Source organism: Arvicanthis niloticus, chromosome 12 (genome assembly GCF_011762505.2).
Source record: "Arvicanthis niloticus isolate mArvNil1 chromosome 12, mArvNil1.pat.X, whole genome shotgun sequence".
Lineage (NCBI taxonomy): Eukaryota > Metazoa > Chordata > Mammalia > Rodentia > Muridae > Arvicanthis > Arvicanthis niloticus.
The window spans coordinates 5,987,326-6,012,585 of record NC_047669.1 but is presented as its reverse complement, the minus strand read 5'-3'; the positions used below and the strand labels follow the sequence as shown (position 1 = coordinate 6,012,585).

The following is a 25,260-nucleotide window of genomic DNA, read 5'->3' as shown; positions in this document are numbered from 1 at the left end:
TATTCTGTACTCTTAATTGTATATTATCCTACAAAATCATGATACAGGTAGGTACCAAGCTTTGTCTGTGTTAGCCATAATTATCCAAGCTGACAAGATTCTGTATAGTAGAGCTTGCATTCCAGAAGGAAAGAGCACCATATACAGCCATATTGAATTATATTCTTAAGTGATCAGTTCTATGAGTAATCACAAACCAGAATGTCAAAGAATGGAGAACTATTTAGTATGTCCTTTGGGAACCCTCCAGAGGAGAAAGACGAATTTGAAGATGGGATATTTGAGCACAGTATTTTTATTTAAGGATATTTGATTTGAGGCAACTTTCCCAGATGGCAGTAATAAAAGATGCATGGGTTTTAATGAGTAAGCTTGTTAAAGTAGCTATATGTAGTACTTTTATATTGGTGCAGTAAAACTTTATGCCTAGGCTAAGGTGACTTATAGAAGGAAGGTCATATTTGGTTTATGGTTCCAAAGACATAAGAGTTCATTGACATCATGGAAGAGAAGTGTGGCTGCAGGAAAGCATAGCGACTGGGGCGTGGGGCAGGAAACTGAGAAGTTACATCTTGACTTGTAAGATGAGGCAGAGATAGATAGATAGATAGATAGATAGACAGACAGACAGATAGAACATTGGGAATTGTGTAAAGCTTCAAAGCCTCAAAGCCCAAACAGAGTGATGTACTCCTCCAACAAGGCCACTTCCCTGAGCAGTGCTACCATCTGGAAACCAATATTAAAATGTCAGAGCCTATGAGAGACATTCTCATTTAAGTTACCACAGCAGTTAAGGAACAATAGTGCTGTTTCTAGTGCCCTAGAAAGTGAACACACAGTAGATGTGGTCCAGGGATGGCCCTTCTAGAGCCTATGGGAAGGTCAATTAAAGACTTGAGATTTTATTCTAAAGCATGTAAGTACCATGGGAAGATTTGAGTTAAGTGAATGGTATAACAGATTTGCATTTATGAGTGTTCATTTTGTTTACCTTAAGGAAAATTACCCATAGAAAGACATTAAGAATACTTATAAATGTTCATGTTTAGAGAGATAATGTCCCCCTCCCCCAAATCCAATGAGCTTATGGAAGCTCTCAGATATTTCCCTAGAAAGTCTAGCTTTAGGTATCATGTTTGTATTGAGCTCATCTACTATGCCAGTCACCTTTGGAATGCTCTTTTTTAAAAAAGTATTATTATTTGATTGGTTTAAAGATTATTACTTAATGATCCCCCAGCAATGATATTTGCTAAGAAATAAAACTGTGGACAAAGTCTGTTTAAAATGTTTGCTATATCATCAGTGCCCCAGCATATGGGAATACTAGGGTGGTGAGGCGGGAGTGAGTGGGTAGGTGGTGGAGCTCTCTCATCAAAGCAGGGGGAGAAGGGATGGTACAGGGTGTTTGTGGAGGGAAAATGGGGAAGGGGAATAATATTTAAAATGTAAATAAATAAAATGATCATATGTGTGTGTGCTGTTTTATTGATATTATTGATATTACGCAAGAGGATTTTGTTAGTGATATCAATTACATGTAAGTAAAAGATTAACTTAAGTAAGAGATTAACTTATAGGCTGATAGGGAAACCAGTTCTAGGTTCATATGATTAAGGGCTCAGCAATGTTAGGAAAAAGAGTAGACACAGTAATGGTGGTTTTCATGTCATTGTGGTACTGCTGCTAGTATTAGTAACAGTAATTCATTATCATTACAGTACTGATATCAGATTTAATATTAATGGAGATGGCAGCAATAGGATAGACCAATGATATGTGTGTAGGGAGACAATAGATAAATAGAACCACACACACACACACACACACACACACATATATACTATATCATATATATATGATATAGTATATATCTATGATATATATACTATATCATATATATATATATATGATAGTATATATGTGATATATATATACACATATATATACTATATCATATATATATATGATATAGTATATATATATATCATAGTATATATATACTATATCATATATTAATATGATATAGTATATATATATGATATAGTATATATATATGATATAGTATATATAATATATACTATATCATATATATATATATATATATATATATATATATATATATATATATGATATAGTAGTAACTGGAAATGGGACAAGATACTTTAGCCTTCTCACTCATTAGATTTTTTTTGTCATTCATGAAGTCAAAAGATTATTAGAAGAGTGCTTGGTGAGTGTTGAGTTGAGTAAATGAAGTTTGTCATACGCTTAACCTCATCTGCCTTAAAGATCACTTTTTTGAAAAATGTATACCCGACATAATGAGTAGGCCCCTTTCCTGAACAATAAACAGAAGGGATGGGATACATTTCTAAGGATGGATGTAACTTCTTTCCTGATGAGTTCTTCCTCCTTCTCTACCAACTCAGTCTTATGGCATGCAGATACATTATTTGTGGACTTGTCTATCTTTGTTCTGCTTCATTATCATGTACTCCAAGTGTCAGAACAATCTCACCTCTCTTTCTAACATCTTTAGGAAACTATAGCCCTAGGAATTCACAGTTCTATCTCTAATCATGTGAAACAAATCTAGAGAAAAAAACCCACTCAGTTCACCGTCACCACATAGAAATCTATGTGAAACAGTCCTAGGGAAAAAAAAACCACTCAGTTCAACATTACCACACAGGAATCTGTGCAAAACATCTCACATATATTCCAAACAGAGCCACAAAAATAGTCTGCACACCTAGAATATTTTTTTATGAATAAAAGATGGCAGGACTCCAAGGTTACCCCATCTGAAAGAAGATAGCTGGCTATTCATGAGCACGGTAGTGGCACCTGGAACTCAATTGATATTGTCAGGATTCTCACATATCATATTTTACTTTGTCTTCAGAGAAGACTTACCAAGGAAGAAAGAATACTATGATGATGTTTGAGACAGTAGTTGGGCATTCCTTCAAGTGTGTCAGTGAGCAGAGCCTCCAGCTGTCAGCTCAGCTTCAAATGAAAACAATGAATGTCCATCTTCAGGCCTTTGATTTTGAAGGAGACTCCTTTGGAAATGGTAAGTTATTTGTGACTTGTCCTCAAGTCACAGCTGCCTTCAAAAGCCTAGTGGGGAGTTACAAGGTATCTTTATTCTGAAGCTGTCAAGGGGCCAGAGCACATGGCCCCTTGTACTCTGTGACTATAACTCTGTGAAGCTTTAAGGGCTGTACTCACCCTATGATTACATGTGAAAACTGTACATATAATTACAACTGTGTCTACCAACTTACAGTGGGACTCTTCATCTGACTCACTCATTTAAACACACATACATGTACACAAACACGTACACATGCATGTGCATGTGCACATGCATGCTCACATACACACACACCAAAAAGAAGGGAAACATTGTGGACACATCTTGGAAATGCTGTTGAAGACTAATCAACTCCAGCATGTTCAAAGGACATTTTAAACATCTTCAGTAAGAAATTTTAAAAAGATTTTGTAATTGATTCTTCCCATTTGTAGAGAGAGAAAAGCAAAATGTGCTTTGTCCACATTCAAGAACAAAGTTAAGTTCTGCCAGAGTCACTTTTCTGTAATATAAGGCATCATTGAACATTTTCTCCCAGCTAGTTTAGTTTATACACATTTGACTTTTTCTTTGCATTTGAAACAGAGCTCATTTGAAACTTCCCATTGTAGAAACTAGCCCTTAGATGAAAACCAGGGCTAGGTAAGTCACATTTTAGAAAAGCCCTTGTCTTAGTCACTGTTCTTTTGCTATGAAGAAACTGTAAGGCCCCCACGAATGGAGGACCTCACCCAAGTCTCGGGAATTCGCGGCCACCCATTAACTACAAGACACCAAACTTGATGTAATCAGCAAGAGGCATATTTTAATCAGTATACTGAGGTCAAGACCTGTAGCCCACACAGGGGCAATGGGGTCTGACCCCGGGGTTTTGGAGACAGAATTTAAAGCCCAAAACCACAACTCAGGGGGGAAACCACAACCCAGGGAGAGTAAGGGAGGGCTATTGGAGAGCACCTGTGGAAAGTCCCAGCTCATTATTCAGTTTGTGACAGGGTACAAGGAACAGGTTATTCTCTAAGAGCCTATACATAATCAGCCAAGTTCCTGGTATCCAGGATGTGTGGGCACGCTGAGAACTCTCAACTCAAACTCTCCTGGTATCCAGGGTGCACAGGCATGCTAACTTGAACTCTCAGCTCAAACCCTATTCAATCTATCTTATGGTCAGTTTTTTAGTTCCTGGTACCCATAGCGCTTGGTCACACTGTCCTGAACTCTTTTTTAATTTATTTTGTCTTGTGGATAGCTAGTTTCCTAGGACCCAGAGCGCAGAACAAGCTGATCTGCACTTTTGACTCCATCTATGAAAAGTTTAAAAGATTTCTAACTCTTTCAAAACACCATAACCATAGCAACTCAGAAAAAAAGCATTCAACAGTTTCAGAGTTTATTATCATTGTGTGCATGTGGCACATAGGGAATCATAGCTCTAGAGCTGGAAGCTTTGCATTCAGATCCATAGATATCAGAGAGAAAAGAGAGACAGAACCTGGTCTTGCACAGACTTTTGAAACCCAAAACCCACCTATAGTGATATGCTTCCTGAAACAAGACCACATGTACTACAACAAGGCCACAACTCCTCATCTTTTTAATTCTTCTCACAGAGTGCCACCCCAGATGAGTAAGCATTCAAATATATGAGCCCACGTGAGCCATTATTATTCAATCCACCATAACCACCTTTTTAATGTTTAGAAAACAATGTTACTCAGACTTCTATGTTTGACCAGAATAGTCATAAACATCACCTAAAATATCTTTCTTGTAGAAACTCAAAAATATTATAGGTACTTTTTAAACACGCTTGGAGGCTCCATGTGAACTTCTAACATGAATCTGATTTTATGTTGGGTTCCATTATACAACTAAAGACGTACCTAAGGAAACAACCTCTTTTTTATTTGTCCAATTAATAATTCAGGTGTTGTTTGTCTTGGATCCTGTGTTTTTGAAGGGTTTCTTTCTGTCTTAGAGTTTCTGCATTTGTTTTGTGTCTTTGTCATAGGGTTAATATTAGTAAGTATCACTATAGTTGAGCTGTCAAAACTGCTTTTAGAGTGTCTAACTTCTAGAAAATGTTTACCTCTTTGCACAAATACTCTAACATTAATCACATGATTTTAGAATGAGGCACACAGTTGTCTGTATAATTGTAAAAAAATCTCTGAGAAGTAGGAAAGTGGTAGATCTGGTGAACAAAACCTCTCATGTCTGGTTACCATTGTGAATGCTTACAGGCAGATGCATAAAAGCTCTTTTCTTTGTTTTCCTAAGGGGAAAAAAAACAATTGTTAAAGAGACCTTACTAAGCAAGGGACCAATGTTCTGTCACTCTTGTTGCTATTCATGTTCTCATTGAAGTCTCACAAACTCCTACATTCTACCACCAAAAAGTTTCTCATTTGGTCACTGCCTTAGCCCAAGTCTACATTTCTAGATTTTGTAATTCTGAAAAAAATTTTATGATTCTCAAGTGGAAAGATACATGTAATTCTTTAAATGTTATATTTTATGAGTAACAGCCATTTAAAAAGGAGAAAGCTATTGTGTGAATAGAATTTAGAGACACAGGTACAGCCGGGAGGTGGTGGCGCACGCCTTTAATCCCAGCACTTGGGAGGCAGAGACAGGCGGATTTCTGAGTTTGAGGCCAGCCTGGTCTACAGAGTTTGTTCCAGGACAGTCAGGGCTACACAGAAAAACTCTGTCTTGAAAAACAAAACAAAAAACAAAACAAAACAAAACAAAACAAAACAAAACAAAACAAAAAAAGACACAGGTACAAGGGCCATGAGCACAGTGCTCTTGATGAGGGGTAGATCAAAGAGGAAAAGTTTTCTATAGTTTCTGTTTTTCCACTCATTAGTTTAAGCAGGAAGCTCATGCAACCTTGGCAACTACTCTGTGGTTGATGGTTACTTACGAAATGCACTTCATCTTTTTGGAATTATCTTAGTTCTTTCTACATTCCTAAGGGGTTGAGAAAGCATATGGAAGAATTAAGAAAGCCTGAAGGGCCTAGTTTTGTTCTAAGTGACTCAGAGTTAATAGCACACACCTGGCTTGGAGAGATGTAGTTTCCTTGGCCCCCTGTCAAACACTCTTTTTTCTAGACTCAAGGTATAAAGTGTCAGGGGCTCTTGTAAAGCTCCACAGAACAGACTGGAGGTGTTTACTTATGATGTTACTAGCCATCTTGAGGAACAACCACACTAAGGTGTATTTATTTTGTGGAAGTGGCTTCCAAAGCATATGGGAACCAGGCACAGATTTAATGTAAAGACTAGAGCAGTAAGATGTTTTGTAAAATTGTAAGTTTTATTTCCACCACCTTCAATAAGGTCTTTAGGCTGATAGACTTCTGTTATCTAGCTGTACTAACATAAATTATCTTCCATGTTAACTTGGATTAACATTCCAGTAGCCGTGAAGAACAGTAGTTTCTTTGGAATGATTAGTAAACCAATACTTGAATGTGTTCATTTCTTACAGCTTTGCTCATTTTCTTCCATACAGAATGGTGGATCTTCTGTGCCAGACTCCTAACTCTGCCTCCCTCTTCCCATCCAACACACACACATAACCACTCTAAGAAACTTTTAACAAATGAACAAAATTCTGTAGGGACTTTCTTCTGTTTGGAATAAGTAAGAGTGGATTGCTTCATAGTCTTTGTTTTCAAACATAGACAATAGAAAGAGAGAACAGAAGAACTGAAGGAAGTAAGTTGAGATCCATCCCAAACAACAGGATAAAAGCAGTCCATAGTTAGTTTCCAGACAACATAAAAATAGTAGAATACCAAGAACTCAAGGAATTCATTGGCAGAGTTCCAGTACAGTTGAAATAAGGTATGTAAGTCATCCACATATTATCAAAGAAAATTAAGTTTTAAACTACTATGATTAAGTGTTAACAAAACAAAAATAAGGTATGACCATTGGCAGAAGCACTGCAGAAACATAAAAATATTTTGAAACTAAGTAGATGAAGTTTTAGGAGTCATGTTTGATTAGGCATGCCATAGTGAAGTACTATAGGATGGATATGTATTTTTTATTAGATCTTTTATTTACACTTCAGATGCCATCCCCTTTCCCCATTCACCCCCCTTAGAAAACCCCTATCCCATGCCCCCTTTTCCTTTTTGCATTTATACATGTTTTAAAAAAATGTTAATCATAGGCTTTATAAGTTTGGTATTGTTCAATCAGAGGTGTAATCCACTACCCAACCTAGATATATCAACTATCTTTGACTGGTGGAGATACATGAACATCTGCCTCCCTGTCTCCCTCCTCTTTCTCTCTTTCATCACCTAGCTTCTCCTTTCCTTCTTCTTCTCCTCTTCTTACTCCTTTTCTTCCTCTCAGTACTCCTCCCAACTTAGCTCCCCCTACACATCACCCTTACTGTTAAAATGAGATTATTCTCTAAAAATACAATTAGAGCATAATTATGCCAATTTGTACCAGTGAGGTACAAGATAGTCCTAATACCCAGTCCATCCTTTTGTTGACTAACCAGCACCTCTGTCATCTATCCTAACTGAAACATTTAGTTCTGAACCTGGCTTTAGAATGAATGTCAGCTGACGACCATCCACTCAAATCTTTTCTCTCAAGGTAAATAGCTATAAGTTTTCAACCCCGTCAGAAATCCAGAATGACTGAGTTAACTATAATTGTGGGAAGCACAAAGCATAGCTTCTAAAACTTAGCCAATTTATAGAGACCTCTGAACACCTGGACACTCCCTCTACTTCAAATTGTTGGAGCATCTATTCTTCTGTCTTCTGGTCCAGGATCATCTGACAGACCTTAGTGCTGCAGAATTATTAAGGGCTGATTACTCTGTCTAGGCAGATATAATCAGTTGACTATTCTGCAAGTGTGTCCTTTTCTGGACAGTAATTTGTCTGTAGAAGGAAAGAGGCAATTCTTGCCTAGTGGCTGTCTCACCACAACTGGAGTAACTCCAAGGATGCTCAATTTCTTCTTAGAATTCAATACAGGAAGCTGTCCGGAGCAGACAGGTCTCTAATGAAAATGAAGATTAATACAGAAATGTTTGTGATGTCAATTCAAAGGATTTCTGATGTTTTGAAAACCAACTATCCATGTAAGGTAATCTGGACTGTTGCCTGTTAACTCCACTCAGTTATTTCTAAATAAAACATAGAGTACACCCTTATAATAAACTCCAAGCCATGAATTTGCTATAGCCCCTTAACTCACAGGCTGACCTTCTCAAATCAGTTAAAAAAGTTAAAGACAGACTGGGTCTAAGCCTTGTATTCCTAAATGTGTTATAATGGTACAATGCCTATGAGAGTAACAATATTCATCTCAGTCTTAAATCCCTAAGAAGCTCATGCCAATGAAAACCTTAAAATTTGTAATCAAAGTAAATTGGTGCCATTTAAGAATTTATATCTTCATCTTGATACTAATTATACAGATTTCTACTAATAGGTTATGGCTATGCAATTAACCCCTAGCTAATCCTCTCTATTCCCACAAAACCACTACTTTTCCCTAGAAAGACAACCCAACATTTACCACCTTAGTCCCCAAGCCCAGGGAATAGGGGCACTGACTCTTCATTAGCTTCTTCAAGCTGATTATGGGCATTGAGATATTAGAAGAGGAGTGGGGAGAAGAGCAAATTGACATTCCTCTGATGCTGTGTCTTTGCTGCCTCCAGATGGAATTCCTGGACCTCAGAGGTTTGAGCAGGTCTGCCCAGCTTGCTTGTTGAGTAGATACACCAAGGCTGATCATTCTGCAATATACAACTCTCAAAACAAATTTTAGTATCAAAATAGTTTTTTTTAAGAGGGCTGACATTTTATTAAGAATGTTGGTTCTAACCACTTTTCTATTTTTTCCCCTCTTTTATTGGATATAATATTTACATTTCAAATTTTATCCCCTTACTGCATTTCCCCCACCACCCAGGAACCCCTTATCTCATCCCCCCTCCTCCTGCTTTTATGAGGGTGTTTACTCACCTACCCCAATCCCCCCTCCCCACCCTGAGATTCCCCCCCACCCCCAGTGCTCAGCCTTCAAGGTACCAATGACCTTGTTTCCCACCTATGCCCAACAAGGCCATCCTCCCCTACATATACTGCTGGAGTCATGTGTCTCTCTATATGTGCTCCTAGGCTGGTGGTTTAGACCCTGGGGAGCTCTGGCTGGTTGGTATTGTTGCTCTCCTCATGGGGCCACCAGCCCTTAAGGCTCCTTCAGTTTACTCTCTAACTCCTCCATTAGGAACCTTTGATCAGATTAATGGATAGCTGTGAGTATCTGTCTCTGGGTATGTCAGACTCTGGGGGACCTCTAAGGAGACAGCCTTATCAGGCTGCTGTCAGCTTTCCCTTCCTGACATCCATATCAGCATCTATTTTTGGTGACTGCCCATGGAATGAATACCCAGGTGGAATGGTCTCCATACAACCCCATCTTCAGATTCTGTCCCACATTTTGTGTCCATATTTGCTCCCTTGGGTATTTAGTTACTCCTTCTAAGAAAGACCTAGGCATCCTCACTTGTTCTTTCTTTTTCATGAGCTTCATGTCATCTGGTAGTTGAATATTTGTTGTTTCAAATTTTGGGCTAATCTCCGCTTATGAGTGAGTAAATACAATGTGTGTTCTTTTGTGATTGGGTTACCTCACTCACGATGATATTTTCTAGTTCCATCCATTTACCTAAGAATTTCTCGAATTCATTATTTTTAATAGCTGAGTAATATTCCATTGTGTAAATGTACCACATTTTTTGTATCCATTCCTCTGTTGAAGGGCATCTGGGTTCTTTCCAGCTTCTGGCTATTATAAATAGGGCTGCTATGAACATAGTGGAGCATATGTCTTTGTTATTTGTTGGGGCATTTTCTGGGTATATGCCCAGAAGTGGTATAGCTGGGTCCTCAGGTAGTGCTGTGTCCAATTTTCTGAGGAACCGCCAGACTGACTTCCAAAGTGGTTGTACCAGCTTGCAACCCCACCAACAATGCAGGAGTGTTCCTCTTTCTTCACATCCTCCCCAGCATCTACTATCACCTGAGTTTTTGATCTTAGCCATTCTGACTGGTGTGAGGTGGTATCTCAGTGTCATTTTGATTTGCATTTCCCTGATGACTAAGGATGTTGAACATTTCTTAAGGTGCTTCTCGGCCATTCGAGTTTCCTCAGTTAAGAATTCTTTGTTTAGCTCTGTACTCCATTTTTAATGGGGTTATTTTGTTGTTTGGCGTCTAATTTCTTGAGTTCTTTGTAAATGTTTGATATTAGCCCCTTATCGGATGTAGGATTGGTAATTGATCTTTTCCCAATCTGTTGGTTGCCGTTTTGTCTTGTTGACAGTGTCCTTTGCCTTACAGAAGCTTTGCAATTTGATGAGGTCCCATTTGTCGATTCTTGATCTTAGAGCATAAGCCATTGGTGTTCTGTTCAGGAACTTTTCCCCTGTGCCTAGGTATTCGAGGGTCTTCCCCAACTTCTCTTCTATTAGTTTCAGTGTATCTGGCTTTATATGAAGGTCCTTTATTCACTTGGAGTTTTGAGCTTTGTACAAGGGGATAAGAATGGATTAATTTGTATTCTTCTACATGTTGACCTCCAGTTGAGCCAGCACCACTTGTTGAAAATGCTGTCCTTTTTCCACTGGATGGATTTAGCTCCCTTGTCAAAGATCAAGTGGCCATAGGTGTGCAGGTTCATTTCTGGGTCTTCAATTCTATTCCATTGATCATCCTGTCTATCTCTGTACCAATACCATGCAGTTTTTATCACTACTGCTCTGTAGTACAGTTTGAGGTCCGGAATGGTGATTCCCCCAGAAGTTCTTTTATTGTTGTGAATAGTTCTTGCTATCCTAGGTTTTTTTTTTATTCCAAATGAATTTGTAAATTGCTCTTTCTATCTCTATGAAGAATTGATTTGGAATTTTGATGGGGATTGTGTTGAATCCGTAGATTGCTTTTGGCAGGATAGCCATTTTTACTAAATTAATCCTGCCAATCCAGGAGCATGGGAGATCTTTCCATCTTCTGAGATCTTCTTCAATTTCTTTCTTCAGAGACTTGAAGTTCTTGTCATACAGATCTTTCACTTGCTTGGTTAGATTCACTCCAAGATATTTTATTTTATTTGTGGCTATTGTGAAGGGTGTCATTTCCCTAATTTCTTTCTCTGCCTGTTTATCCTTTGAATAGAGGAAGGCTACTGATTTGTTTGAGTTGATTTTATATCCAGCCACATTGCTAAAGTTGTTTATCAGGTTTAGGAGTTCTCTGGTGGAAGTTTTAGGTTCACTTAAGTATACTATCATATCATCTGCAAATAGTGAAATTTTGACTTCTTCCTTTTCTATCTGTATCCCTTTGACTTCCTTTTGTTGTCTAATTGCTCTAGCTAGGACTACCAGTACTATATTGAATAGGTAAGGTGAGAGTGGGCAGCCTTGCCTAGTCCCTGATCTTAGTGAGATTGCTTCAAGTTTCTCTCCACTTAGTTTGATGTTGGCTACTGGCTTGCTATAAATTGCTTTTACTATGTTTAGATATGGGCCTTGAATTCCTGATCTTTCCAAGACTTTTAACATGAAGGGATGTTGAATTTTGTCAAATGCTTTCTCAGAGTCTAGTGAGATGACCATGTGGTTTTTTTCTTTGAGTTTATTTATGTAGTGGATTACATTGATGGATTTCCGAATATTGAACCATCCCTGCATTCCTGGGATAAAGCCTACTTGATCTTGATGGATAATTGTTTTGATGTGTTGTTGGATTCGGCTTGTGATAATTTTATTGAGTATTTTTGCATCAATATTCATAAGAGAGATTGGTCTGTAGTTCTCTTTCTTTGTTGGGTCTTTCTGTGGTTTAGGTATGAGCGTAATGGTAGCTTCATAGAATGAATTGGGTAGTGTTCCTTCTGTTTCTATTCGATGGAATAGCTTGAAGAGGATTGATATTAAGTCTTCCTTGAAGGTCTGAAAGAATTATGCACTGAAACCATCTGGCCCCGGACATTTTTTGGTGGGAAGATTTTTAATGACTGTGTCTATTTCTTTAGGAGTTATGCAACTGTTTAGATGGTTTGTCTGCTCCTCGTTTAACTTTGGTACCTGGTATCTATCTAGAAAATTGTCCATTTCATCCAGATTTTCCAATTTTGTTGAGTATAGGCCTTTGCAGTAGGATCTGATGACTTTTTTAATTTCCTCTGTTTCTGTTGTTATGTCTCCCTTTTCAGTTCTGATTTTATTAATTTGAATGCTGTCTCTGTGCCCTTTGGTTATTCTGGCTAAGGGTTTGTCTATCTTGTTGATTTTCTCAAAGAACCAGCTCCTGGTTTTGCTGATATTTTGTATAGTTCTTTTTGTTTCAACTTGGTTGATTTCAGCCCTGAGTTTGATTATTTCCTGCCATCTACTCCTCTTGGGTATACTAGCTTATTTTTGTTCTAATGCTTTCAGGTTTGCTGTCAAGTTGTTAATGTATGCTCTTTCCAATTTCTTTTTGTGAGCACTTAGAGCTATGATTTTTCCTCTTAGTACTGCTTTCAATGAGTCCCACAAATTTTGATATGATGTGTCCTCATTTTCATTTAAATCTAAAAAGTCTTTAATTTCTTTCTTAATTTCTTCCTTGATCAAGTCATCATTGAGTAGAGCATTGTTCAGTTGCCAAGTGTATGTCGGTTTTCTGTTGTTTTTGTCCATGTCAAAGACAAGTCTTAGTCCATGGTGGTCTGATAAGGTACTGGGGATTATTTCAATCTTTTTGTACCTGTTGAGGCCTGTTTTGTGACCAATTATATGGTCTATTTTGGAGAAGGTACCATAAGGTGCTGAGAAGAAGGTATATTCTTTTTTTTTTAGGATGAAATGTTCTATAGATGTCAGTTAAGTCCAATTGGTTCATAACTTCTGTTAGTTTCATTGTGTCTCGGTTTAGTTTATGTTTCCATGATCTGTCCATAGCTGAGAGTGGGGTGTTGAAATCTCCCACTGTTATTGTGTAGGGTGCAATGTATGCTTTAAGCTTTAGTAAAGTTTCTTTTATGTATGTGGGTGCCCTTGCATTTGGGGCATAGATGTTGAGAATTGCAAGTTCCTCTTGGTACATTTTTCCTTTGATGAATATGAAGTGTCCTTCTTTATCTTTTTTGATTACTTCTGGTTGAAAACTGATTTTATTTGATATTAGAATCGCTACTCCTGCTTGTTTCTTGGGACCATTTGCTTGGAAGATTGTTTTCCAACCTTTTACTCTGAGGTAGTGTCTGTCTTTTCCACAGAGGTGCGTTTCCTGAATGCAGCAAAATGTTGGGTCCTGATTACGTATCCAGTCTGATAGTGTATGTCTTTCTACTGGAGAATTGAGTCCATTGATATTAAGAGATATTAAGGAAAAATGAGTGTTGTTTCCTGTTATTTTTGTTATTGGCAGTGGAGATATGTTTGTGTAGCTACCTTCTTTTAAGGTTTTTGGAAGATTACTTTCCTGCTTTTTCTAGGTTGTAGTTTCCCTCCTTGTGTTGGAGTTTTCCACCAACCATCCTTTGAAGTGCTGGATTTGTGTTGAGATACTGTGTAAATTTGGATTTGTCATGGAATATTTTGGTTTCTCCATCAATAATGATTGAGAGTTTTGCTGGGTATAGTAGTCTGGGCTGGTATTTGTGTTCTTTTAGGGTCTGTATGATATTGGTCCAGGATTCTCTGGCTTTTATGGTCTCTGGTGAGTAGTCTGGTGTAATTCTTATAGGTCTGCCTTTATATGTTACTTTGCCTTTTTCCCTTACTGCTTTTTAGTATTTTTTCTTTGTTTTGTACGTTTGATGCTTTGACTATTATGTGGTGGGAAGTAGTTCTTTTCTGGTCTAAACTATTTGGAGTTCTGTAGGCTTCTTGTATATTTATGGACATCTCTTTCTTTAGGTTAGGGAAGTTTTCCTCTATAATTTTGTTGAGGATATTTACTGGTCCTTTAAGTTGGGATTCTTGCCCCTCATCTATTCCTATTATCCTTAGGTTTGGCCTTCTCATTGTGTCTTGGATTTCTTGTATATTTTGGGTTAGTAGCTTTTTGTATTTTGCATTTTCTTTGACAGTTGTGTCAATGTTTTCCATGGTATCTTCTGCACATGAGATTCTCTCTTACATCTCTTGTATTCTGTTGGTAATACTTGTGTCTATGACTCCTGATTGTTTTTTTTTTTTTTAATTTTCTATCTCCAGGGTATTCTTTCTTTGTGATTTCTTTATTGTTTCTACTTCCATTTTTAGATTCTGCATGGTTTTGTTTAATTCCTTCTCCTGTTTGATTGCATTTTCTTGCAATTCCTTAAGGGATTTTTGTGTTTCCTCTTTAAGGGTTTCTATCTGTTCTTTGAGAGTGTTATTTATGTCTTTCTTAAAGTCCTCTATCATAATCATGAGAAGTGATTTTTAATTCTGAATCCTGCTTTTCTGGTGTGATGGGGTATTCAGGGCTTGCTATGATGGGGGAACTGGGTTCTGATGATGCCATGTAACTTTGGTTTCTGTTGCTTACATTCTTGCGCCTGCCTTTTGCCATCTGGTTAAATCTAGTGCTACCTGTACTTCTGTCTCTGATTGAAGCCTGCCTTTCCAGTTTTCTCGCTTGTGTTTGGTCTTCTAGTGGTCCAGATGTCTCTGTGATTTTTTCCAGCTGCATTGATTATGGTGGTATCTCTAGGATGCCTCAGGATATGGTGCCTCCAAGGTGGCAGTCCAGGTAGGTGTCTGCTGTTCTGTGTGCAGTGTCTCCTCTTGGATATCTCAGGATATGTTGTCTGATGCTCTGAGTTCAGTTGTTCCTCTGTGGCTCTGGGTTGAGTGGACCTTCCAGTATGTCTCAGGCGGAATCCGGGGTCCACACAACAGCAGACCTGGCAGAGGTCTGGTCCAGGCCTCAGACCCGGGAGATGGGCAGAAGGGGGGTGCTAGCCGGCAGTGGCGGGGGGGGGGGTATCTGCTGGAATCTGAGCACTCAGGGCACTCAGCTATGGGCTCAGGGCAGTATGTGGGTTTTCCTACCTAAAGCTGGCTGCGGGATCTGTGGAGCCCCCAGAATGTCTCTGGCGGGATCCGGTGTGCACTCAGCAGCAGGCTGGGCAGAGGTCTGGTCCAGGCCTCAGAAAGGAAGCCTTTTAAGACTTTTAACATGAAAGGGTGTTGAATTTTGTTGAATGATTTTTCAGCATCTAATGAGATGATCATGTGTTTGTTTTCTTTGAATTTGTTTATATAATAGATTATATTGATAAATTTCCATATGTAGAACCATCCCTGCATCCCTGGGATGACGCCTAATTGATCATGGTGAATGATCATTTTGAGGATTCATTTTGTGAAAATTTTATTGAGTATTTTTGTATCAATATTCATAAGGGAAATAGGTCTGTAGTTGTCTTTCATTGTTAGGTCTTTGTTTTGTTGAGGCATTGGAGTATCTGTGGCTTCATAGAGCAAATTAGGTAGAGTTCCTTCTGTTTCTATTTTGTGGAATAGTTTGAAAAATATTGATATTAAGTCTTCTTTAAAGGTCTGATAGAATTCTGAACTAAAACTCTCTGGTCCTGAGCTCTTTTTGTTTGAAGAGTTTTAATGACTGTTTCTATTTCGTTAGTGTCATGGGACTGTTCAGATGGTTTATATGATCCTGATTTAACTTTGATACCTGGCATCTGTCTAGAAAATTATCTATTTCATCCAGATTTTCCAGTAGTGTTGAGTATAGACTTTGTATTAAGATCTGATGATTTTTTTAAATTTCTTTGCTTTCTGTTGTTATGTCTCTTTTCTAGTTTCTGATTTTGTTAATTTGGATACTGTCTCTGTGTCCTCTGTTTAGTCTGGCTAAGGGCTTATCTATCATGTTGATATTGTCAAAGAACCAGCTTCTGGTTTTGTTTGATTCATTGTATAGTTCTCTTTGTTTCTATTTGGTTGATTTCAGCCCTGAGTTTGATTACTTCCTACAGTCTGCTCCTCTTGGGTGTATTTGCTTCTTTTTGTTCTAGAGCTTTCAGATGTGCTGTTGAGTTGTTACAGTATGGTCTTTCTTTTTTAATTATGGAGACACTTAGAGATATGAGTTTTTCTCTTAACACTGCTTTTATTGTGTCCCATAATTTTTGCTATTCTGTGCCTTCATTTTTGTTAAATTCTAAAAAAGGTTTTAATTTCTTTCTTTCTTTTTCCCTGACCAAGTTATTCTTGAGTAGAGAGTTGTTCAGTTTTCATTTGTATGTGGGTTTTATGTTGTTTTGAAGCCTTAGTTAATGGTGTTCTGATAGAGTGCATGGGATTATTTCAATCTTGTGTTTGTTGAGGCTTGTTTTGTGACCAATTATGTGGTCAGTTTTTGAGGAAGTACCATGAGGTGCTGAGAAGAAAGTCTCTTTTTTTGTTTAAGGGTGAAATGTTCTATGATATCTGTTAAACTCATTTGGTTCACAGCTTCTGTTAGTTTCATTGTGTCTCTGTTTAGTTTCTAGTTTCATGATCTGTCCATTAGGGAGAGTGGGGTGTTGAAGTCTCCCATTATTATTGTGTGAGGTTCAATGTGTGCTTTGAACTTAATTAATGTTTCCTTTACAACTGTGTGTGCCCTTGCATTTGGTGCATAGATATTCAGAATTGAGAGTTCATCTTGGTAGCTTTTTTCTTTGATGAGTATAAAGTGTCATTCCTCATCTTTTTTAAATATAACTTTTTGCTGAAAGTTTGCCAGGGGCCAGCCCAGGCTTATCTTAGGAGATATTTAGGGTTGCTGTGTAATACAAGTTTACTAATCTATGCTAGAAAAGTTTACTTAGTATGCTACTGTAGCTGACCTGCCTTCTGTGATCCTCTGAAGCTAAAAACTGCAGTTTTCAGGCACTTAGCACCTCATTCTAATTTTTAGCAAAGGATTAAGTAAATAGCCTTTGTTCTATCTCAGCAGGAACTGCTGGGCTCTAACTTTCACCCTGCTAGTCAGAAGTTGCAGCAAGAAAAGACACTTAGAGATGTGGTTATAGCATTTATTACTAAGTTGTTAAAAGTTTCCTAAGAAAGCTGTCTAAGGAGAAAAGAGGAAAGGGAAAGGGAAAACTTCTATTCTATCTGGGAAAAGGGGAAAATTTTATTCTATATACTACTCTAAATGGGGAAAGGTAAAAAATTCTATTCGATCTCTCCATTGTCTCTCTCTCTCTCTTCTATCTCTCTATTCTATCTCCCTCTCATCTCTTTGTCCTCAGTACTTATACATCTTTCAGAATACATAATCACATGTTATAAAGTTTATCACAAGTTCACACCAAAAATCAAATCATAAATTGAAATAGAAGTTTACAACAGAGAATATTTACACGCATATCCATTAGGAGTAATTATCTGGCTAAACACCCATCACCTGTCTAGCTCCACAGGTTCACTGAAGGTTTAAAACTATAACTAAAAAAATTAGTGAAGTTTTGTATAGATAAACACAGGCAATATTTTATCTTCTGTCCTAGCATCTATAATAAATTATTAGTTCCCTTTTAATGACCTTTGGTTAATTGTTTTACAATGTCTTGAAATGTGCTCTGAGTAGAAGAAAGTCTGGTTACTATCTAAGAGCAATTAACTGATGACACTTGGGAGACTGGTAGAGTTCTTATTGCAGTTTTGACTGTCAGAAAGGGACCTAATAGCAGTCCCACTATAAAAGAGCTTAATAATAATCATTGATATAATGTTAGGAATTCTTATAGGATCATCATTAAGACTTAAGAAGTCATCTATTTGTATAGCATCACCACAAGACAGTCTATCTTCATGGATCTGCAGAGATCTGCTCTAAAGGGGTGTGCTATTGCTTAGTGATTGTTACATATGTTTAATAATAATAATAATAATAATAATAATAATAATAATAATAACAATAATAGGAAAAGCATATTAATAGCAGGAATCTTTCCTAAAATAAGTTTCTTACAGCCTTGCTGAATAAGAGCTCACTTATTGCAGATTATATAATAATCCAAGGCAAGCCATTTCAGGATGGTCACCTGCTAATTATTAGCTTGTCCCATTATGGCTCCTGGCAAAAGTTGATTTTATTTGATATTAGAATGTTTACTCCAGATTGTTTCCTGAGACCATTTGCTTGAAAATTTTTTTCAGCTTTTTACTCTAAGGTAGTGTCTGTCTTTGATACAGAGGTGCATTTCCTGTAGGCAGCACAATGCTGGGTCCTGTTTTTGTATCCAGTCTGTTAGTGTATGTCTTTTTATTGGAGATTTGAGTCCATTGATGTTAAGAGATATTAAGAACCAGTGATTGTTGCTTTCTGTTATTTTTGTTGTTAGAGGTGAAATTATGTTTGTGTGGCTATCTTCTTTTGGGTCTGTTTTAAGAAGATTAATTTCTTGGTATTTCTTTGGTGTAGTTTCCCTCTTTGTTTTGGAGTTTCCTATCTTTTATCCTTCGTAGTGCTGGATTTGTGAAAAAATATTGTTTAAATTTGGTTTTGTCACGGAATATCTTGGTTTCATCATTGGGAAGTTTTGCTGGGTATAGTAGCCCTGGCTTGCATTTTTCTTTTAGGGTCTGTATGACATTTGCTCAAGATCTTCTGGCTTTTAGACTTCTCTATTGAGAAGTCAGTTGTAATTCTGATAGGTTTGCCTTTATATGTTACTTGACATTTTTCCCTTACTGCTTTTAATATTCTTTCTTTGTTCAGTGCATTTGGTGCTTTAATTATTATGTGACAGGAAGAATTTCTTTTCTGGTCCAATCTTTTTGGGGTTCTGTAGGCTTTTTGTTTGTTTAAAGAAATGGGAATTTCTTTAGGTTAGGGGTATTTTCTTCTATAATTTTGTTGAAGACATTTACTGGCCCTTTGTGTTGTGAATCTTCACTGTCTTCTATACCTATTATCTTTAGGTCCTATATTTCCTGGATGTTTTGTGTTAGGAACTTTTTGCATTGCTCATCTTCATTGACTGTTGTGTTCATGTTATCTATGGTATCTTCTACATCTGAGAGTCTCTCTTCTATCTCTTCTATTCTGTTGGTGATACTTAGCTCTATGATTCCTGTTCTCTTTTCCTAGGTTTTCTATCTGGAGGGTTGTCTCCCTTTGCAATTTCTTTATTGTTTCTATTTCCATTTTTAGGCCCTGCATGGTTTTGTTCAATTCCCTTACCTATTTGGTTGTATTTTCTGTATTTCTTTAAGGGATTTATGTTTCTTCTTTAACATATTCTACCTGTTTACCTGTTTCCCCTGTATTTCTTTAAGAAAGTTATTTATCATCATTATCAGATGTGATTTTAAATCAGAATCTTGTTTTCCCGGTGTATTGGAGGTATCCAAGGCTTGCTGTGATGGGAGAACTGGGTTCTGATTATGCCAAGTAGCCTTATTTTCTGTTGCTTATGTTCTAGTCCTTTCCTCTAGCCACCTGGTTATTTATGGCTGGTCTTGCTATCTCTGATTGGATCTTGTGTCTCCTGTGAGCCTGTGGGCTTAGGTGTGTCAGCACACCTAGGGACAGGTTATCTCTAGGCAGTATTGGGTTTCAGAGAGCTGTAGCCCAGGATCAGCTCCTGGGCACAGATGGGAACTGGAAGGATCATGTCCCTGGCTGCACTATGGTTCCTGTTCCTCTGGGCCCTGGGCAGGTTACACTTGGGTCAGGTATTCAGGCAGTAGTGGTGGTCTTACCTGTGAGCTTAGGTGTGTCAGCACTCATAGGAGACAAGCTATCTCTGGGCAGGATTGGGCTGTAAAGTGCTGTGGCACAGGGTCAGCTCCCCAGCACAGATAGAAACCACAAGGAATCGTGTCTGTATAGCTATCAGAGATTTTTAAAGGCATGTCTTAGCTTGTAAATGATTTATAACTTTACATGATATTTTCTCTATTCAGTCTGTACTTAAATGTGTCCTCTTCTTTTTTTATTAACTATTTTTTTTATTTATTTGCATCCCAAATGTCCTCTTCTTAAAAGGTTTTAACCACATTTAGACTGGAATTCATTCTCTGACTTAATTTTAATTTAATTTATTAGAGACCCTCTAAACATTTTTCTATTAATTAATGTATTTATTCATTTTACATTCTGATTGCTGTCCCCTTTCGCATTACCCCCTCACAAGTACCTTCTCACAGCCTCCCCTTCCCTTCTTTTCTGAGAGTATGGGGCCCCCTGGGTATACTCCCACAGTGATATATTAAGTCTCTGCAGGGTTAGGCACATCCACTCCCACTGAGACCAGACAAGGCAGCCCAGTTAGGGAAAGGGTTACCACAGACAGGCAACAACTTTACAGACAGCTCCCATTCCTGTTGTTGGGGGACCCACATGAAGACTGAGCTACACACCTATTGCATATATGCCAGGGGCCTCAGTTCAGCCTTTGTATGCTTTTTAGTTGATTGTTTAGTCTTTGAGAGCCCACAAAGGATCATGGTTAGTTGACTCTGTTGTTCTTCCTGTGGGGTACTTGTTAATCACAGTCATTTCTCATTTCCATTTGACCAAAATTACAGATTCTTAATTTAAATTATCACATAAATATGTCTTACAAAGTTGTTGCTTTCCTCTAAAATACACCAGGATTCCATAATCTATATTGATTTCTGATTATCTTTCAAGTTTCCAGAATACCACATTAAGCTCTGAACATGAATGTCTTTTCTAAACAAAGTTCAAAACTCTTTCTACAATCTTGTGCTAAACAACAAGGCTTAAGTCTGTCACAATAGTCTAATTTCTGGTACCAATTTTTCTCTTAGTCCCATCAGTGAGCTTTGGTGATAAACTTAACACCTACTCAGCAAAAGGAAAATCATGGCTGATATTAAAACCTAGCAAACTATATGGATCTATTAAAGTGATGATCTTGGAGAAGAATCTATAACCTCCATTTTACTAAATTAGGATAATCCTTAACTATATTCTAAATATTTGCGTTTATGCTCACAGATAAGCATGACTCTTACCGTTTATCTAAGAAACTTCTTTTTGCAACAGTTGGAGACTATTACAGAAAATCACAACTAATCAAAATGCAGTGAGCAAGAGATTATATGATGCCAAGTCCTTGCTTATATATCTATAGCACAACTCCTGTGCCTAATGTACTCAATGATAATTTCAGAAAAAAGGGCCAGAAAAATTGTAAAAGCCAGAGGAAGAGCAAGATTTCTGTGAGACTGTATTTCCTAGGAATATCAGAGAAGCTATATCCATGAAGTTTCATCAACATGAAGAGGTGCCTAAACGAGCCCCAAGTGAGGAGAATACAAATAGATATGCTAACATTGAAGGGGAAACTCAGGAGGCCTTAATAACAACTAAGAACTAAAGGAGACTAAGGGATGCCAAGAGGGAGAGATGAAGTTTTCCCCTGAGATGACTCTGATGACTGGCTGTCCAATACCAAGAGACCATCCTTGAAATCATATACAATCCAATAACATAAGGTATAAACAGATTGTATTTATATATTTATGAAAATGTGTACCAACAACTAAAAAAAGACATCATGAATTTGCAAGAGAGCAAGGGAAGTACACAAGTGGTTGGTGAAAAGAAAGGGAAGAGAAAAAATGATATAGTTATATTATAACATGTTGTATTATAAAATTACTATTTTATTGCATTTTATATTATTCCATTTCATTTGTGTGGATATTTTGCCTGTATGTATGTCTGCTCACAATTTGTATACCTGGCTGCTATGGAGACCAGAAGATGTTATGAGGTACTATGTGTATCCTTGGAACAAAACTGGATGCCCTGGAAGAACAGCCAGTCCTCTTAATCACTGAACCATCATTCTGGCCCCTCATTTTTATTTTATGTTTTCAACTCATTTGATTATAAATTAAAAGAACATTCTTTTTCACATAGAAAATATCTATTAGTAGTCCAGGTATGGCAGTGCTTAATTTTTCAGCTGTAGACTTTCTGCTCTAGCAGATAAGAATTTATAGCAATAACAATGATATATAAGGATATTATAATGCTGTGTGAAGGTTTGAATGAAAATGGATTCTATAGGCTTTTAGGGAGAGCCACTTTTAGGAGGTGTAGCCTTGTTGGAGTAGGAATGGCCTTTTTGTAGGAAGTAGGTAACTAGGAGTGGGCTTTGATGTTTCTAATTCTCAAACCAGGACCAGTGCCTCCTTTTCTCCCTGCTACTTGTTAATCCAGATGTAAAACCCAGAGCTACCACTCTAGCTCCCTCTCTGCCTGCATACTTGCCATGCTTCTCATCACAATGATAATGGGCTAAACTTCTGACATGTAAGACAGACAGCCCCAGTGAAATGCTTCTTTTATAAAACTTGCTGTGGTCATGGAGTCTCTTCACAAAAGAAACTCTAAATAAGACATCCTCTAAATATTTCTTACTGCCAAATTAAATAGTTTATTGCAAATATTATTTCTTGGGTACATACATTTTATTGTATTTATTTATTTTTATTGGATATCTTATTTATTTACATTTCAAATGTCATTCCCTTTTTCCATTTCTCTTCCCTAGAACCCTCATCCCATCCTCCCTCCTGCTTTTTGCTTTTATACCATTTTAATTACATGAATGTATTAAAGTCAATTCTAGGTTGAGGGTCTAGCAATACAATAGATGCAAATAGTCAAGAAACAAGCAAGACAATAGATACAAATAGTAAAAAAAAAAAAAACAAAAAAACAAAAAAACAAAAAAACAAAAAAACAAAAAAACAAAAAAAACCAAGGCAATAAACACAGTTCTGTGAACACTCCTGTGATCACTGCTTCTAAGGGCTTCTCAGAATGATCAAAATATCTGAGCCAACTTCCTTGTGCTAGCCCAAAGTCATTTTCATGTCTGAAGCCTACTTCCTTGTTTTAGGCTAAAATTTAGAATCCTGTCTGAAATTACTTCTTTCTTCAAGCCTAATATTTAGATTGCTGCTTGAAATTACTTCTTTGTTTTAGCCTAAGATTTAGATTCTTACCTGAAATTACTTCTTTGTTCTGGCTTAATGTCAGATTCCTGCCTGAAGCATACTTTTTTGTCCTTGGCCAATGTCATATTCCTGCCACGCAGCCCATTTTCTTGTCCTTGGTCAATGTCAGATTCTTGCCAAGCAACCCCAAAGGCTCTCTGCCTCTCCCCTTTTTTATTTCATTAACAAGACTGAGCCTGTCTTAGGTCATTCTGACAAGAATTCCTTCCTTACATGTCATGGAATATGCATTATTTAAAGCAATGCAGTTCTGTCTTAGGTTGGTAAGGCTCTGTGCAGAATCTTACCCATCCTCAGCTTGCCAGCCTGTTAATTTAATAACTCTGTCTGCGGAGTCCATTTTCAGGTTCAAGCCATGTACTTTTGCTGCCAACATGCTGATGTTGTTAAAGACAAGCTTAAACCAATGGGTGAGAATAAAAATAGTCCCAGGACAAAAAGGGCTAACATGATCAAGCTATATATGCTATTCTTGAAGCTTGTCCAAAATAGAAATACTGAACTCAGGGAATGGGTAATTTTATCAGTAGTATCTACTGCATTGATGCTCAGCAGAGCAGCATTCTTGAAATTCATAAGCTCAAAGATGTTTTACATTTTATTTTTTCTTGGGGGGGGGGTTTCTGTAATTGCCATCATTGAATTGTTCTTAGGCTATAGAAACTGTAGAAAGTTTGGTTTATTCCAAAACTTCACACAAACATCTTATCTCTTATGACTAAGATATGGATCTAGTTCTTTATTTATTCCCTCTGTTTCCCCAAAGTCCACATTCCACTGAGAATTTTACCAAGTTTCTATTTATTTTCAGTTCACTTGATCTTTTTCTAGTTGGTATTGGTTATTCTTTGACCAAATTAATTACATCTTAAGTAACTGAATATGGTATTCTCAGAGGAATGAAGCAAAGCAATTGTGCCAAGTTTATGAAATCTCACACTTAAGCTCTGATAATGATAGATATTCTTAAATATTAGTTAAGAGTTATACAATAAAAGCTTCAGAGTGGAGAATGATGCTTTATAAAGTAAAGGCAATGGTCTGGAAGAATGAAAGAATGTTTGGACATCTAGTAGTGATTAAGGTTTTTTTTTTGTTTTTTGTTTTTTAACATAGAAATATTTCACTTCTCAGGAGCACTCAGGGAGCAGTCTTGGAAATCTGTTTTCTTAATTTCAGAAACGTGGATAACAATGATTTGGTATTAATAAATAAAAAATAGTTATTTTTGTAATCAGTTAGGATTCATATATACTATATGTTTATTTTATGAATGACAGAGTTTAAAGGTAAATTAATCTTCCCAAGGTTATATAACTAGTGTTGGGAATATAGCTCAGTAGTAGAGTGCTTGTCTTATAAGCATAAAGTCTTGGTTAGATGCCCAGCCGTACAGTCAATCAATCAACCAACCAACAAAATACAAATCAAGAAGAGATATGTTTAACTCCCAAGCTCATGTTCTTATGACTCTGATCTATTTTCTGTTCTGTCATCACCTAATCTTACCTGCTATATTGTGTTTGTTTTCTCTCACAGTGGACGAGTGTTTGTCTGACTACACAGTTGTGCTTCCTGTGGTTGCAATCATCATGGTCGTCCTCTGTGTTGTGGGTCTGAGTGTCTACAAAATCCGCCAAAGGCATCAGTCATCTGCATACCAGAGAATCTAATTTGTCACCAAAGGAAATGGCAATAATGGAGTTTAGAAAAAAAATTCATTATTTCCAGAATGTTGGAGACATCCTTTTATTAAAACCAATGAGTTATTAGTGATTAAAATTGAAGCAGCATATCAATTCTGAATATTTTTGCTCATTTCATCAAAGACTAAGGAAAATATTGAATATTTTCTAGTTTTTTTTGAAAAAATTTAACTACTCAAATAAATATTTGATATACACAGAATTAATATAATATTTAAAAATGGTAGATATTTAAAAATTATAAATCAAAATAATTGATTTTAATTAGTCTCACCTGTGTTTGTCTAGAAAAATGTATTCTATCATTAAAATTTCTATTTTAAGAATATTTTGCTGAATTTTCTTACATCTGTGTTTATTTGATGTATGTATATCTGACATAATACTCACCTC

The 25,260-nt window shown here is 37.0% G+C and overlaps 1 protein-coding gene across 1 annotated transcript in view; it reads left to right on the top strand.

Moving 5' to 3' along the window:
• Window positions 1-24,958, top strand: part of Lamp3 (lysosomal associated membrane protein 3) — a 51,507-nt gene extending 26,549 nt beyond the window's left edge. Inside the window, exons 5-6 of the mRNA XM_034515805.2 lie at window positions 2,912-3,082; window positions 24,701-24,958. Of these exons, the coding sequence (XP_034371696.1) occupies window positions 2,912-3,082; window positions 24,701-24,834 (305 nt within the window). The 3' untranslated portion in view covers window positions 24,835-24,958. The remainder of the gene's footprint in view (window positions 1-2,911; window positions 3,083-24,700) is intronic.
• The last annotated feature ends 302 nt before the right edge of the window (window positions 24,959-25,260 follow it).